Source organism: Aethalodelphis obliquidens, unplaced genomic scaffold, assembly GCF_003676395.1.
Source record: "Aethalodelphis obliquidens isolate GAN/ISIS:26980383/991018 unplaced genomic scaffold, ASM367639v1 scaffold83, whole genome shotgun sequence".
NCBI classification, from domain to species: Eukaryota; Metazoa; Chordata; class Mammalia; order Artiodactyla; family Delphinidae; genus Aethalodelphis; species Aethalodelphis obliquidens.
Window position 1 is genome coordinate 433,033 of NW_020838027.1, and position 17,658 is coordinate 450,690.

The 17,658-nt window shown below is 45.4% G+C and overlaps 1 protein-coding gene across 6 annotated transcripts in view; it reads right to left on the reverse strand.

The window, feature by feature from the left end:
• The window catches only part of BCL2L13 (BCL2 like 13), a 64,247-nt gene extending 47,173 nt beyond the window's left edge, over positions 1–17,074 (reverse strand). For all 6 annotated transcript variants that reach the window (XR_003430048.1, XR_003430047.1, XM_027093385.1 and 3 more), the window contains exons 1-2: positions 16,945–17,074; positions 5,492–5,662 (exon numbers count right to left, since the gene is read on the reverse strand). Coding sequence is in view for 4 of the 6 variants with exons in the window: in XM_027093385.1 (XP_026949186.1) it covers positions 5,492–5,612 (121 nt within the window). In the remaining 2 variants the exon portion in view is untranslated. The remainder of the gene's footprint in view (positions 1–5,491; positions 5,663–16,944) is intronic.
• Between the last annotated feature and the right edge of the window lie 584 nt (positions 17,075–17,658).

Below are 17,658 nucleotides of genomic sequence, written 5' to 3' on the forward strand. Positions count from 1 at the left end.
TGTTGAGGTAGGTTCCCTCTATGCCTACTTTCTGGAGAGTTTTTATCATAAATGGGTGTTGAATTTTGTCAAAAGCTTTTTCTGCATCTTTTTCTGATCATATGGTTTTTATCCTTCAATTTGTTAATATGGTGTATCCCACTGACTGATTTGCATATATCGAAGAATCCTTGCATTCCTGGGATAAACCCCACTTGATCATGGTGTATGATCCTTTTAATGTGCTGTTGGATTCTGTTTGCTAGTATTTTGTTGAGGACTTTTGCATCTATGTTCATCAGAGATTCTGGCCTGTAGTTTTCTTTTTTTGTGACATCTTTGTCTGGTTTTGGTATCAGGGTGATGGTGGCCTTGTAAAATGAGTTTGGGAGTGTTCCTCCATCTGTTATATTTAGGAAGAGTTTGATAAGGATAGGTGTTAGCTCTTCTCTGAATGTTTGATAGAATTCACCTGTGAAGCCATCTGGTCCTGGGCTTTTCTTTCTTTTTTTTTCTTTTCTCTTTTTTTTTTTGCGGTACGCGGGCCGCTCCCGTTGCGGAGCACAGGCTCTGGACGCGCAGGCTCAGCGGCCATGGCTCACGGGCCCAGCCGCTCCGCAGCATGTGGGATCTTCCTGGACCGGGGCACGAACCCACGTCCCCTGCATCGGCAGGCGGACTCTCAACCACTGTGCCACCAGGGAAGCCCCTGGGCTTTTCTTTCATGGAAGATTTTTAATCACAGTTGCAATTTCAGTGCTTCTGATTCATCTGTTTATATTTTCTATTTCTTCCTGGTTCAGTCTCGAAGTTTGTGCTTTTCTAAGAATTTGTCCACTTCTGCCAGGTTGCCCATTTTATTGGAATATAGTAGCTTGTAGTAATCTCTCATGATCCTTTGTATTTCTGCAGTGTCAGTTGTTACTTCTCCTTTTTCATTTCTAATTCTGTTGACTTGAGTCTTCTCCCTTTGTTTCTTGATGAGTCTGGCTAATGGTTTATCAATTTTGTTTATCTTCTCAAAGAACGAGATTTTAGTTTTATTGCTCTTTGCTATTGTTTCCTTCATTTCTTTTTTATTTATTTCTGATCTGATTTTTATGATTTCTTTCCTTCTGCTAACTTTGGGGATTTTTTTTGTTCTTTTTTCTCTAATTGCTTTAGGTGTAAGGTTAGGTTGTTTGAGGTTTTTCTTGTTTCTTGTGGTAGGATTGTATTGCTATAAACTTCCCTCTTAGAACTGCTTTTGCTGCATCCCATAGGTTTTGGGTAGTTGTGTTTTCATTGTCATTTGTTTCTAGGTATTTTTTTGATTTCCCCTTTGATTTCTTCAGTGATCTCCTGGTTATTTAGTAGTGTATTGTTTAGCCTCCATGTGTTTGTATTTTTTACATTTTTTTTCCTGTAACTGATATCTACTCTCATAGCATTGTGGTTGGAAAAGATCTTGATACGATTTCAGCTTTCTTAAATTTACCAAGGCTTGATCTGTGACCCAAGACATGGTCTATCCTGGAGAATGTTCCATGAGCACTTGAGAAGAAAGTGTATTCTGTTGTTTTTGGATGGAATGTCCTATAAATATCAATTAAGTCCATCTTGTTTAATGTGTCATTTAAAGTTTGTGTCTTCTTATTTATTTTCATTTTGGATGACCTGTCCATTGGTGAAGGTGGGGAGTTAAAGTCCCCTACTATTATCGTGTTACTGTCTATTTTCCCCTTTATGGCTGTTAGCATTTGCCTTACGTATTGAGGTGCTCCTGTGTTGGGTGCATAAATATTTACAATTGTTAAATCTTCTTCTTGGATTGATCCCTTGATCATTTGTAGTGTCCTTCTTTGTCTCTTGTAATAGTCTTTATTTTAAAGTCTATTTTGTGTGACATGAGAATTACTACTCCAGCTTTCTTTTGATTTCCATGTGCATGGAGTATCTTTTTTTTTTCCATCCCCTCACTTTCAGTCTGTATGTGTCCCTAGGTTTGAAGTGGGTCTCTTGTAGACAGCTTACATATGGGTCTTGTTTTCGTATCCATTCCGCCAGTCTATGTCTTTTGGTTGGAGCATTTAATCCATTTACATTTAAGGTAATTATCAATATGTATGTTCCTATTACCATTTTCTTAACTGTTTTGGGTTTGTTTTTATAGGTCTTTTCCTTCTCTTGTTTTTCCTGCCTAGAGAAGTTCCTTTCGCATTTGTTTTAAACCTGGTTTGGTGGTGCTGAATTCTCTTAACTTTTGCTTATCTGTAAAGGTTTTAATTTCTCCATTGAATCTGAATGAGATCCTTCCTGGGTAGAGTAATCTTGGTTGTAGGTCTTTCCCTTTCATCACTTTAAATATGTCCTGCCACTCCCTTCTGGCTTGCAGAGTTTCTGCTGAAAGATCCCCTGTTAACCTTATGGGGATTCCCTTGTATATGTTATTTGTTGCTTTTCCCTTGCTGCTTTTAATATTTTTTCTTTGTATTTAATTTTTGATAGTTTGATTAATATGTGTCTCCGTGTGTTTCTCTTTGGATTTATCCTGTATGGTACTCTCTGTGCTTCCTGGACTTGACTATGTCCTTTCCCACGTTAGGGAAGTTTTCAACTATAATGTCTTCAAATATTTTCTGAGACACTTTCTTCTTCTCCTCTTCTTCTGGACCCCTATAATTCGAATGTTGGTGCGTCTAATGTTGTCCCAGAGGGTCTGAGACTGCCTTCAATTCCTTTCATTCTTTTTTCTTTATTCTGCTCCCTGGCAGTTATTTCCACCATTTTATCTTCCAGCTCACTTATCTGTTCTTCTGCCTCAGTTACTGTGTTATTGATTCCTTCTAGAGTATTTTTCATTTCAGTAATTGTGTTGTTCATCACTGTTTGTTTGCTCTTTAGTTCTTCTAGATCCTTGTTAAATTTTTCTTGTATTTTCTGCATTCTGTTTCTGAGATTTTGGATCATCTTTACTATCATTACTCTGAATTATTTTTCAGGTAGGTTGCCTATTTCATCTTCATTTATTTGGTCTTTTAGGTTTTTAACCTTGCTCCTTTGTCTGTAACATATTTTTTTGTCATTTCTTTTCTTTTTCTTTTTTTTTTGGATGATTGGTGCTGTATTCCTGTCCTACTGGTTGTTTGGCCTGAAACATCCAGCACTGGAGTTCGCAGGCAGTTGGATAGAGCTGGGTCTTGGTGCTGAGATGAGGACCTCCAGGAGGCCTCACTCCGACTGATATTCCCTGGGGTCTGAGGTTCTCTGTTAGTCCAGAGGTTTGGACTCGGAGCTCCCACCACAGGAGCTTGGGCCTGATATCCGGCCTGGGAATCAAGATCTTACAAGCTGCATGGCACAGAAAAAAAAAAAAAGAAAAACAAAAGGAAGAAAGAAAGACAAAAAGGAGCAGTACAATATCAAAAAATAAAAAACAAAATAAAATTAATAAGATAAAAAATGTATTAGGACAAATAAAACTATAATTGAAACAACTGCAATAAGGTAAAATAAAACCACAGCGGAAAAAAGAAAGAAAAAAAAAGTGCCTTGGCCTTGGGGGGGTAGTTTAGGCAGGGCGTGAAACTTAGGCAGGGCTGGGGTTTAGGGTAGGGTGGGACTTAGGCGGTGGGGGGTGGGGGTGTGAGCATGGGGCAGAGCCTAGGCAGGGCGACCTTCAGTGTGGGGCGAGGCCTCTGCTTAGGACCTGCCCAGAAGGGGAGAGGCAGCATGTGGAAAGGAGGGCCTCTGGAGTGTGGGGTTCTGGAGTCTGGAGGTAGGGCCCTGAGTGAGCATGTGTGGGTGGGGCTTAGGCCCAGCACATTGGAGGGGGTCTCAGGGGGGGGTCTCTGAGTGTAGAGGTGGGGCCCTGGCTGGGGGTGCAGGGGCGGGGCTTGGGCTCTGCACGGCAGGAGGGAGGCTCCGAGGGCAGAGGATTAGGCCGGGAGCCCAACAGGCTCCCCAGTGCCTGAGTAGACAGGGAAAGTGCTGGCCCCGTTCCCATCCATTCCTTCGCGCCCCTCCCCCACCGTCTCCCCCAGGGTCTCCCCAGTTGCTGCTGGACCCCTAACCGTGGCTGGGTCCCGCTGGGTGGGTGGACCCCTAACCGTGGGTGGGTCCCCTCCCCCAGCCGCCCCTCAGGGGTGCCGGTCCCGGAGGTCCGGCCTTTACTTTTGCTCCCCCTTCCCTGCCTCCCACTCCCTCAGGACCCGCGTGGCTGGAGGGGGCCTGGGTGGGCAGAGGATCAGGCTGGGGACCTCAACAGCTTCCCAGGGGCCCAAGTGGACAGGGGAAACCTGGCCATGCCCCCTTTTGATCCTCTGTCCTCCCAATGGTTCCCCAATTTCCCCCTTCGGGCGTGGGATCCCTTCCCCTCCCCAAGCCACCCCTCAGGGGCTCCTGTCCCATCCGGCCTCCACTTCTCCTCCCCCTTCACTCCCCCTATGCCCACGTCCTCCCCAGTCGCTGGGGGTTCCTCTCGTCCCCTTAGGTGTCTGTGGTCCCCCACTGGTGCCTAGTAGGTGCCCTAGTTGTGAGTAGACATGAATTCCGTGTCGTCCTAGTACCAACACTACCCATTCTTGAGCTAAAATAGCAGCAAATAAATAAGAACTACCTCCATGGCTGTAGTAAAAATCTATGGATAAGAATATTTAAGATGATGATGTTGCATCTTAACGAAGAAGATTAATTCAGCCTCTAGTAACTGTTTCAAGCTTCGTTTGGCAAATTATTTAAAGAAGGACATATACAACTTCGTGATACAAAGAACTGCGCTAAAAACTCTCTAAGTCTGATCGACTGTTTACATCTAATATCCCTATTACTATATATAAAATAAACAACAAGGACCTACTGTATAGCACAGGGAACTCTACTCCATATTTTGTGATAACCTATAAGGTAAAAGAATCTGAAAAAAAAAGATATATATGTATATATATATAACTGAATCACTTTGCTGTACACCTGAAACTAACACAAGATTGTAAATCAACTATACTTCAATTAAAAAAAAACCCTAATAGCCTTGAAAAAAGTAATTTGAGGAACTCAACTGTGTTATAAACTTTAAAAATAATTATATAATTCTAATCTATGGCTTGCTAAGTATGAAATCTCTAAAGGCAGATGGGTTTCTGTTTATTTACATTTTTCCCTGTACCAATGGCAATCATTTAAAATATGGAGCTCTTGGGAATTCCCCGGCGGTCCAGTGGTTAGGACTCCAGGCTTCCACTGTAGGGGCCATGGGTTCAATCCCTGGTCAGGGAACTAAGATCCCGCAAGCCGCATGGTACGGCCAAAAAATAAATAAATAAAATATCGAGCTCTTAAAAAACATGAAAAGTCATGCTTGTGGGAATGGATGAGGGGATGGGAAGGGATGGAGTGGCTCTTATTCTTTAAGAGCCTATTAGTATTATTCAATCTTATAACCAGAGCTATAAGTTACTTAGATACATATAATTTTGCACACATGAAGTAATTATTACTACTTAATACAACCACCACAAGCCAAAGATAATACCTTGGGGTGAGGAAAGATGTTGCTCCTGCAGCTTCTCCAGAGAGAGGAGTCCCAAGTAGCTGAGGACAACATACTTTGTTTCATAGTGAAATCCTAGAGGCACAGTAGTAGAGGACGCCATGGGGTCTGCTGGCAGCGCTCCGGAAAGGTCTACTTACAGATGTGTAAAACCTAAAAACATAAAAGTATTTTTTCAGTTTAAAGTTTATTACAGGGGCTTCCCTGGAGACACAGTAGTTAAGCATCCACCTGCCAATGCAGGAGACATGGGTTTGAGCCCTGGTCCAGGAAGATCCCACATGCCGCGGAGCAACTGAGCCCATGCGCCACAAATACTGAGCCTGTGCTCTAGAGCTCGCGAGCCACAACTACTGAGCCCACATGCCACAACTCCTGAAGCCCGCACGCCTAGAGCCCATGGTCTGCAACAAGAGAAGTCACCACAACGAAGAGTAGCCCCTGCTCACCACAACTAGAGAAAGCCCGTGCATAGCAATGAAGACCCAACACAGCCAAAAATAAAGTAAAAATAAATAAACGTATAAAAAAGAAAATAAATAAAGTTTATTACATGCCAGTACATTTTCCCATTGACTCCAACTATTCAACTAAATACCAAAATAAATATTTCTTGGCCTTTTTTTTCTCAGTAATCTTTAAAAAACATAATTTAATTTATTGACAAGTAGGAATTTATTTATTCGGATATCAAATCAAAAGCAAATTTCTGGGCTCCCCTCATGAGGCAGTAGTTAAGAATCCACCTGCCAACGCAGGGTACATGGGTTCGAGCCCTGGTCCGGGAAGATCCCACATGCCACGGAACAACTAAGCCCGTGCACCACAACTACTGAGCCTGCGCTCTAGAGCCCGTGAGCCACAACTACTGAAGGCCACGTGCCTAGAGCCCGTGCTCCTGAACAAGAAGCCACTGCAATGAGAAGCCCACACACCGCAACGAAGAGTAGCCCCTGCTCGCCACAACTAGAGAGCGCCCGCATAGCAACAAAGACCCAACGCAGCCAAAAATAATAAATAAAAATAATAAAGTTCCCTTAAAAAAAAAAAAAGAAAATTTCCCTTTCTACCTCTCCCTAGTTACTCTATTTTCACCTATGTGGCAAAAACACTAGCTCTGCCCTCTCTTTACCTTCCCCCCAGAGCCAGCATATGTTCTCTTATTTCTTTTACTAGTAAAGCCTACTAAATTTCAGCTACGTCCATGGCCACACAGCTGCAAACAACATTTCCCTGTTTCCTTTACAGCTTCGTGTGCTACAAGGTTAGCCTGAGCCTGAGGAAGAAGAGCAGAAGTTACATGTGCAATGTGGTGGTGGCGGGGGTCTCTCCTTGAAGACTTCCTCTTTCCTCCTCTCTGGGTTTGAAATGTGCATATGGCAGACACCTCACTCTGACATGCAAACAAGGACACCACTCCAGGGGACAGCACGAGACAGAAGGGACCTGGGTCCCTGAATGACCCCGTGGAGCAGAGCTGCCCTGCCCGCCTTGACCACTAGCCTCTGACTCCTATTCAAGCCACTTTATTCTGAATCTCTTCAATAGGTACTTTAACTTGTATCCTAATCAATGCAAGTAAAATTCACTTCTCCATGTGGACTTAACAGCTGTTTCACATACCACGTACCCCCTTTTTAAAAGACATACTCTCTTAGCAACTTTCAAATATGCAAGGCAGAATTATATACTATAGTCACCAGACTGTACATTACATCCCCAGGACTTATTTATTTCACAATGAGAAGTCTGTATCTTCTGACCCCTACTACGTACCTTAATAGTTGTTTCAAACCAAAATGTCTTATTAAGAAGTTTCCAAATAATTGTTTTCTACTGAAAACAATGATACAGACTGTTTTAAGATCTTAAGAAATATCTGTGCATTGGGCACAAAGGCTTAAGCTCAATCGCCTGCCCTCAGGAGTTTTCTATCAAGTAGAGGAAAACAAAAGCATAGAAACAAATAAGAACAATAAAATTCTGTGATACGAGTCAGTATACATGAGTGGGAAGGGCAACCCAAAACAAGGAACAGGTAATTCTCTCGAGAGAAAGAAAAAAGAAGTGGAGGGCTTCCCTCGTGGCACAGTGGTTAAGAATCCGCCTGCCAATGCAGGGGACACGGGTTCGAGCCCTGGTCTGGGAAGATCCCACATGCCGCAGAGCACCTAAGCCCGTGCGCCACAACTACTGAGCATGCACTCTAGAGTCTGCGAGCCACAACTACTGAGCCCATGTGCTGCAACTACTGAAGCCTGCACACCTAGAGCACGTGCTCCACAACAAGAGAAGCCACTGCAATGAGAAGCCCGCGCATTGCAACGAAGAATAGGCCCCGCTCGCTGCAACTAGAGAAAGCCCGCACACAGCAACGAAGACCCAACACAGCCAAAAATAAATAAAATAAATAAATTTTTTTTAAAAAAAAGTGGAAATCAGGAAAGGCTTTATAAGGTAAAATCTGAGCAGATCTTGGAACATGAGTGATTAGTCACCAACTGACCCAGCTGGGGAATGGGACGACGTGAACTTTAGATGTCAAGTAGACCCGGAAAAGGCACAGAAGTGTTTTGGAACAGCAGGGAACAACACAAAAATTACCCACTTGACATGGCAAAGTCCTATGATACAAGGATGGGGCTCACAGTAGTCAGCATGTGGCCTGCCTCGTATGCTACAGGATGCTTGGCAGCTCGGGTTTTATCCTGTAAGCTGGAAAATTATTTTAACCATGTCCATTAACGAACCCACAGAACTGTATGCAAATTCTGTGCGCATGAGCATTGTTTCTGGAGGGAAAAAAAACCACTCAATTTCTTTCGGTAGCCTCTCAGATTAGATCATGATGCAAAAAAACGCTAGGAACTCTGTAGAACACCAGTAGGAATCACTGAAGGGTTTTGAGCAAGAGAAGCACATGAACAGATTATATTCTAGAAAAATCATCCTGGAGGCAGTGTGGAAGCCAGAACGGAGACTGGAGGCAAGGACACAAGTTAGGGTAATACTGGAAAAACCTGAACAGGAGCGTATGAAGGCACGACCCAGAGCAGGAACACAGGGAAGGAGAAGGGGACACAGGGAAAACTTGCAGATGCGTTTGAAGATCTGTGAACCAACTCAACGGCACTCACCAGGCAGCTGTACAGAACGTGGCGCTGCTCCTACTGCCCAAGTCACACACTACAGCAAGAGCTGCTTGGGGGAGAGGATGACCAGTTCACTTGGGGGCGTACTGAGCTGTAGAATGCCCACAGCCGGCAAGGTGGAAATGAACAAAACGCTAGACATACAGGCCTTCAACTCAGAACGAGGTCTGCACTGGAGATAGAAAGCTGTGGCCTGCGCAGAGGCGGGTCTACAGCATCACCTACGGAGAGTGGACGGACAGCAGCGACGTCCAAGGGGAGGAAGCGCCAAAGTTTCCAGGAGGTGGGAGAAGGGGTGGCTGGGTTTGAAAAAGCATATTCATGCTTGGAAAAGCAAACATTACCTACTGTTTTCAGATTATAAGGTATAGAAAATAAATCTGAGTAAACCTTCAATCTTCTTTGTGTCACTGACTCTCAGTGAGAGGATGGGAGGGAAGAATCACATACCCCCCGCCCCAACCCCGAGCACCACCAGAAGAGGAGCCAGAGATTTTTATTTATCAAAGGGAAAAAGGGTTTTTAAAAAACATGTTGAGAAACACTGGTTTAATCTGAAAAAGAAACCCAATTAGAATTCAAGGCAAAACTACCATTTCAGGGCTGGCCAAAAAGATGAGAAGCTGGCAGAGGAGCCTGCTAAGGTCTGCAGTGGACAGGCAGAAAGGCATAAAGGGGACAGGAGGGTGTGCTCAGAGTCGGGGGAGGCGCTTCGGGAAGAAGGCAGTACAAACAACACACCAAAAAAAATGCAACGTCAAGATGATGTCCCCGACAGGATGGGCTAATCTGACTGGCAGGGCAACGGCAGAGGCCAGGGACGTGATGAGCGAATGGAGGACTTCCCTGGTGATGCAGTGGTTAAGAATCCGCTTGCCAATGCAGGGGACACGGGTTCGAGCCTGGTCTGGGAAGATCCCCCATGCACCACAACTACTGAGCCCGAGTTCTAGAGCCCGCAAGCCACAACTACTGAGCCCACGTGCCACAACTACTGAGCCCAAGCGCCTAGAGCCCGTGCTCCACAACAAGAGAAGCCACCTCAATGAGAAGCCCACGCACGGAAACAAAGAGTAGCCCTCGCTCGCCACAACTAGAGAAAGCCCGTGTGCAGCAACGAAGACCCAATGCAGCCAAAAAATAAAATATAAATTAATTAAAAATAAAAAGGAAGAAATGAGCAGAAAAGAAAAAAAAGAGTGAATGTAAAGTGAATCAGTAGAGAAAATGGGTTTTAGTCTATTCTTTCATGGTTTGAAGGGAAGACAAGAATGGAGGCTGGGGAGAGAGACAAAGGGTCTGAGAGTTCATTAATTTTGTTTTGGTTTATATACAATGAAAGAGACTTAAGCACGTTTACATTCAGTGGAGAAGCCAATGAGATATAAATAGAGAGCAAGGAATAAATGATTAAGTTCCAAAAGAGAGGAGAAAAGAGCAAATCAGTAACAAAATTTAACGTATAAAAAGTCTCAGAATTTTTTGGTAACAGGAAAAAAGAAGTACTCATCTTCTGAATAATGCTTTATATTTTAAATATATTTTACATTTAAAAAAATTGATGTTCTAGAATTTGTTATAATCAAATTTCCTGTATTTATCCATGCACCCCAATGTTGGCTGCGTACTATTTAAAGTAGCCAAGACATGGAAACAACCTAAATGTCCACTGATAGATGAATGGATAAAGAAGATGTGGTGGCAATAATGCCATTTGCAGCAATATGGATGGACCTAGAGATTATCATACTAAGCGAAGTAAGTCAGACAGTGAAAGACAAATACCATATATCACTTACACGTGGAATCAAAAACAGGACACAGGGGCTTCCCTGGTGGCGCAGTGGTTGAGAGTCCGCCTGCAGATGCAGGGGACGCGGGTTCGTGCCCCGGTCCGGGAGGATCCCACATGCCGCGGAGTGGCTGGGCCCGTGAGCCATGGCCGCTGCGCCTGCGCGTCCAGAGACTGTGCTCCGCAACGGGAGAGGCCACAACAGTGAGAGGCCCGCGTACCGCAAAAAAAAAAAAAAAAAAAAACAGGACACAAATGAACCCATCTACAAACAGAAACAGACTCATAAACATAGAAAACAGACTTGTGGCTGCCAAGGGTGAGGGAGGTGGGGGAGGGATGGATTGAGAGCTTGGGGTTAGGAGATGCACACTATAATATCAAGGATGGATAAACAACAAGGTCCTACCGTAGAGCACAGGGAACTACATACAATTTCCTGTGATAAACCATAATGGAAAAGAATATGAAAAAGAATGTATATGTGTGTGTGTGTATATATATACGTATAACAATCACTTTGCTGTACAGCAGAAATTAACACAACATTGGGAATTCCTTGGCGGTCCAGTGGTTAGGACTCGGCGCTTTCACTGTCGTGGCCCAGGTTCAATCCCTGGGTTGGGGAATTAAGATCCCACAAGCCTCGCAGCCAAAAAAAAAGAAAGAAAGAAAAAGAAATTTACGTAACATGTAAATCAACTATATTTCAATAAAACAAAATTTTAAAAAAATTTCTTGTATTTATCAAAAATCCGTATCTCTTAAGACACTTTTAGTTACACACCAACCCAGATGCTACAGACAAAGCACAGTTTACCAAGTATCCAAACTGGATTTTTAACCTAGTGCTCTTCAAATTTTCTTACAAATCCCTATCAACTAACCATAAATACCATCTTTTTTTCCTTAAATTTTATTTATTTATTTATTTTGGCCGTGTTGGGTCTTCATTGCTGCACACTGGTTTTCTCTAGTTGTGGCGAGCAGGGGCTACTCTTCATTGCAGTGGCTTCTCTTGTTGCGGAGCACAGGCTTCAGTAGGTGTGGCACGTGGGCTTAGTTGCTCCGTGGCATGTGGGATCTTCCCAGACCAGGGCTCGAAGCCGTGTCCCCTGCACTGGCAGGCGGATTGTTAACCACTGAGCCACCAGGGAAGCCCCATAAATGCCATTTTAATCATGGATTTCATAATTCTCCACTATAAAGTCCTCAGCTCTAGTACACATGTTACTATCCATACGTCCACACAGTTGGTGACTGCTTCCATGACACTCAACCATTCTCAATGACTCACACTAATGGAGAAGCTGACCATACGTACTTCCATCATTTAAGTTTAGTGCATGGTCTTTAGGCTTCAAATTTGTCTCTGACGTTCCAGTCATAAACAAACGAGACCCGCAGGATATAACATCCTTCCAACTCCTCTAACTTCACCTGAGCTGCCAGCTTATAGCAGCGAAGCAGCTCGTTCAGGCCTGTGTTTAGGTGATGGGGCAGGCAGACCTCAGAAACACTACTATGTGTCTACAACACAGGGAATATAGCCAGTATTTTATGATAGCTATAAATGAACTATAACCTTTAAAAACTGTGAATCACTATGTTGTACAACTGTAACATACAACATTGTACATCAACTATACTTCAATTAAAATAAATAAACAGAAAGAAATGCTATCACAGGTCTCGTGCATTTGTATTAAATTACAATTTCTCAAAGGCACTGAAAATATGCCAAGTGTGAACTCTGCAGCACTGCTGCAGGGTATTCTGGGGAGAGAGGGCATCACTCCCTCTGCATACTCGGTGGTGACTAATCTGCATATTGCACAAAGAGCTCTTGCATTTCTATAAGATACCATAAATAAATCACCTCTGCACGAGACCTCTATTTCTGAAGCACTTTTCCACGTGTTGTCACAGTAATCCTGCACACCAGAAGGAAAAGATAACAGTCTCAACTTTATTGATGGACAAACAAGAATAGACAATTTATTTGCCCAAAATCGTAACAGCTAGTTAACAGTGCAACCACTTGGTTGAGTACATCCTCTTCCGCTCCGAACTCTTAGGCCTTAACTGTATTCATTCAATACACATCTCCTGCAAGCCAGGCAACGTGCTGGGTGAGAGGAACACAGAGGTGGAAACACTAACACTAATGATAACAGGAAAAAATGGTAGAAAAACAAGGCAATTTCCCAAATATCAGACACCCACAATACCAAAAGAAGCAAATTTGTCAATTTTCAGAACGGGACAGGGGGGCAAAAAGGAAAAAGACAGGTTAAAGAAAAAGTAAATATGATCTGAGACCACCACCCAGAGCTTTCCTGGAAGCAGGGGACCAGGCTCAGGTCCACCCCACTACTTACTCACCAACCAGAGGACATTTCATGCCTAAGACAGCTCAAGCTTCCTTTTAAATGATGAAAAAGACATAGCTACTTTTACTCTTTAAATTTTATCTAGAACCCTACAGAATTCAAATTAGGTATAAGTGTTCTCGGTATCAAGAAGTGATTAAATACAAGAGTGATCTTCAATATAAAAACTCCTGCTTTTTACACAATTCTAACAACCTACTGAATACAGCTGTGTTACCCAGCTGTTTCTTTCTCTGCCTTACACCTTTAATTTGCTCTTCTCTCAAGTTACAGGTAGCTGTCAGCCAGATGGACAGCCTGACGAAGCTCTGGGTAACTTAATCCTGTGTTTATACATCCATTTGGTGGCATCTCCGAAACATCCACGATCCTTCAGTAACAAATGTAATAGCCACAATCTTACAATAAATCGTCTTTTTTTAAAACCAGATTTCTATTCTGAGTACCAGTGCAAATCCCAGGATGTTAATAGATAGTACTGTGGGAATTAGGCACATTTTATGAACGGTAACCAGAAGGTATACAGCAACTATTACATTCTACTTTAAATTCTTATGAAAAGCAAATCCGCAGCAACATGAGTTTTTTGTAGTTGTTTCCCAACCTTGTCTGATCATAATCATCTTGGAGGCTATTAAAAACAAATTTCTAGGGCTTCCCTGGTGGCGCAGTGGTTGAGAGTCCGCCTGCCGATGCAGGGGACACGGGTTCGTGCCCCGATCAGGGAGGATCCCACATGCCGCGGAGCGGCTGGGCCCGGGAGCCATGGCCGCTGAGCCTGCGCCTCCGGAGCCTGTGCTCTACAACGGGAGAGGCCACGGCAGTGAGAGGCCCGCGTACCGCAAAAAAAACAAAAAAACAAATTTCTAGCACCCACATCAGAAATACTAACTTAGAATATCATACCTATATTCTATTTCTTAACCCCATAGAACCACAGCAGAAAAATACTACAATCTAACATGATGTAATTATTTCAAGAAGCTTTGTATTTAGACTATCTCCTCCCACTAAAATAAAATTGTAATAAGATTGTTAAATACTGCAATAATGTGGAGTTGAGTAGATATACAATCCCAGTTTACAAAGAGAAAAGTGAAAATCCACAGATAATTCAGTCACAAATGAAAACTCTGGAGTTTTAAGCACGGACAAAGTTTTTGATTCCCCGATCCCAGTCTCCAGACCCACTGGTGGTTTTAGCAAAGAATTTTTAAGCTCCACGAAGTAGCATGAAGTCCAATGACTTTATTTCTTCAATCTGTACTTTATTAGGTATCATACAATTCTAGGACTTTCTGCAAAAGAAAAGTTACATAATCCTAATTAAAATTGTGAAACTGTAAAAATTTCACTGGGTCCAACTGAGAAATGCAACTAAGCATTTGAAAACTCAGCAGACACTAACTATTTCAGTGTCCACTGTCCCTTTCCAACTGGAACGTGCCTAACTGAAGACGCCAGTTCAATCCTGTGCTAAGGGCCGTCCAAAAATGTTTCCATTCAGCAGCTGGCACTCCAACATAATGTACTTAAAGAGGAATGCCTCACTCTCACTCTCCCCACAAACACATAGTCAGGCTTCCCATATGTGAGTAGATAACGCACATAAAAGGGAAACATGAAAGTCAATTTCTCTGTTCCACTCCTACGTATGTGCCACAGGGAAATGAAAACACATTGTCTATGCAAAAACGTTCACATGAATGGTCACAGCAGCATTACGTATAACAGCCAAACAGTGGAAGTAACTGCCCGTCAACTGATGAATTTTAAAAACGTAGTCTATTCATACAATGCAACATTATGTGGCCATAAAAAGGAAAGAAATGCCACTACCTGCTACAACATGGAGGTAAAAGCCAGTCACAAAAGACCACATATTGTATAATTCTGTTCATATGAAATATCCAGAACTGGGGGATCTACAGAGAAGTAAAACAGTGGCTGCCTAGGTGGGGGAGTGTGGGAATAAAGAATGACTGCTAATGAGTACAAGGTTTCTTTCGGGAATGAAAACTGCAGTGATAGGTGCACACTCTGTGACTACACATGTGAACAACTTAATGGTATCTCAATAAAACACTACTTAAAAAAAAAATCAGCAACTCTGAAAATAGCCCCCTTCCTTCAACCCTGTTAACATATATTAATTAAGAACTCTTGGGCTTCCCTGGTGGCGCAGTGCTTAAGAATCGCCTGCCAATGCAGGGGACACGGGTTCGAGCCCTGGTCCAGGAAGATCCCACATGCCACGGAGCAACTAAGCCCGTGAACCACAACTACTGAGCCTGCACTCTAGAGCCCACGAGCCACAACTACTGAGCCCGCGTGCCTAGAGTCCGTGCTCCGCAAGAGAAGCCACCACAATGAGAAGCCCACGCACCCCAACGAAGAGTAGCCCCTGCTCGCCGCAACTAGAGAAAGCCCGCATGCAGCAACGAAGACCCAATACAGCCATAAATTAATTAATTTAAAAAAAAAAACAAAACTCTTGGGGGGGGACTTCCCTGGTGTCGCAGTGGTTAAGACTCTGTGCTCCCATTGCAGGGTGCCTGGTTCCATCCCTGGTCGGGGAACTAGATCCCGCATGCATGCTGCAACTAAGAAGTCCACGTGCCGCAACTAAGACTTAGCACACCTTAAACAGACAAATAAATAAATATGTTAAAAAAAAAAAAAAGAACGCTTGGGAATTCCCTGGCGGTCCAGTGGTTAAGACTGTGCTTCCATGGCAGGGGGCGGGGGTTCCATTCCTGGTCCGGGAACAAAGATCCCGCATGCTGAGCAGAGCAGCCAAAACAAAAAAGAACTCTTGGTGACCACTTATTTGGAATAACATATGCATCAAAATCAAGTTTGAAAAAACTATGATTAAAAAGCAGGATGGTGGTACTGTGATTGGTTAAAACTGCTGCTTTGTATGTCTAAAATGTTTCATAAGAGAAACATGTTCTTAAAACAATACTTATTGTTGCAAATCACTTGTCCTAAAAGCTGAGCAAGATATGTAGTAAATATTGACTAACTGACGGGCTAACGAGCATCTTTTCTCTACAAAACGCCTTGGACTCAACCGTCTGTATCCCTCAACCGAACTCAATTACTGGGGTACGGTCCTCCGTAAGAAAATCCATCCTTTGGAAAAAAAAAAAATACTGAGAATGGTACTTGACCAATCAGAGTAAAAGAATTATCAAAGTCCCTAACGGCCTATTATCAAACGAAGAATATTCCATAGTGGTTTAAAGATTTTCAATTTACAGTGTACATTTATTTATCCCGCGATGTACGTGAGGTATAAGCAGTTCACCACCTACACGAACACTTGCTTAATTTTCTGGGAGACTGAAGACAAGAAGGTACTAGAAGGGTGTGGCAACCCACCCAAGGTCACACCAGTCAGGGCAGAGACCAGCATTCTGGTTTACACCAAACCTCCCGGGGAAATCGCACTGACAGTTTCGCTGGAGGACTTGCTTGTTTTGCCCCACGTCGCAAAGAAACAGGGGAGAGGGGAGACCGTCAGTTTCGTTAAGAACTTGTACAGAAACCGGGCGCTGGCTGCACGGGTAACCGCGCGCTCGTGCGGGCATCGGGCCGACTCCGCAGGGCGGCGGCCAGGGCCCAAGACAGCGGGCCCGAGGCCCCGGCTCCCAGCGGGGAAGCCCCATCTCGGAAAGTCCCGGCACGAAGGAGAGACACTCGGGGTCGGCCTGGGATGGTGGAAGAAAGACCAAAGGAAGAAACGACCTAGCGCGAACCGTGCCTCCTCTAAGGGTGGCAAAAACGAACACGTGAAATAATAGCAACAGCAATGACAGCGGCGTCGGAGCCGCCGGGAGGGGCACCGGGAACCTTGGGTTGAAGCCGCGGCGCGGCCGGCTGGCGGGGACCCAGGCCGCGAGCCCCGCGCACGCACCCCTCGCCCGAGGCCCACGCCCGCCGACCCGCGCCCGGACGCGTCTGAGGGGCAGCGGAACGGCCTCGCGCCCTCAGCCTCTCACTGCCCCCCATCTCCCGCGTCGGCCTCGGGACGCCTCGGGCGAAGCTGGGAAAGGGCCCGGCAAGGCCTGCCCGGAACCCCGCTCCCCTCACCTGGTCCAGGCCCGTGTCCCCGAAGAGGTGAAAACGCGGCGGCGGCGGCGGCGGCGGCGGCGGCTCCGCACAGGATCCCACAGCGGCGGTGGCGGTGGCGGTGGCGGTGGCGGCGGCGGCTCCGACCCGCGGTCCTAATCTACCGCCGCCGCCATGTTGGCGGGTGAGGTCACCCGGCGTGCTTCCGTCAGCGCCGGCGTCGGGGCGGGGAGCCGGGCGCGCCGCCAGGGCGGATCCGCCTTTCCAAGAGGAAGCCCTGACCACGGAGTCCCGGAGGCCTCTTGGCGCAGGTGTGAGCCGGAAGAGCCGCTCTCTCCCGGCCTGCTCGCCTCTTGGGGAGCAGCTCTATGGTTCCGGGCGGCGGCGGCCGGGGACCGCTGGGAAAGAGGCGGACTCGGACGGGCCCACCGTCGTGGGTGCGGAGGCTGGCGACGCTCGCCGGAGGAGCTGTAGGCGAGCCGGCTGACCGAGCGTGGAGTCCCGGGAGCTGCGGCGCCGCAGCGCCGGGTGGGGGGCTGGGCCTTGAGGGTACGGAGCGGGCGGGGGAGCGGGGCGCCGTAGCGCAGCGAGGAAGGAACGCATCTGCAGCTGCCACTGGGAGGCGGGGCGGTGTCTCCACCGCGCCCTGGAGGAGCCACTGTGTCCGGGCGCCTGACGTGGTCGGGCGGAGGAGCTGAAGGCTGCCTGAGGACAAAAGGCCGATGGGCAGTGCCT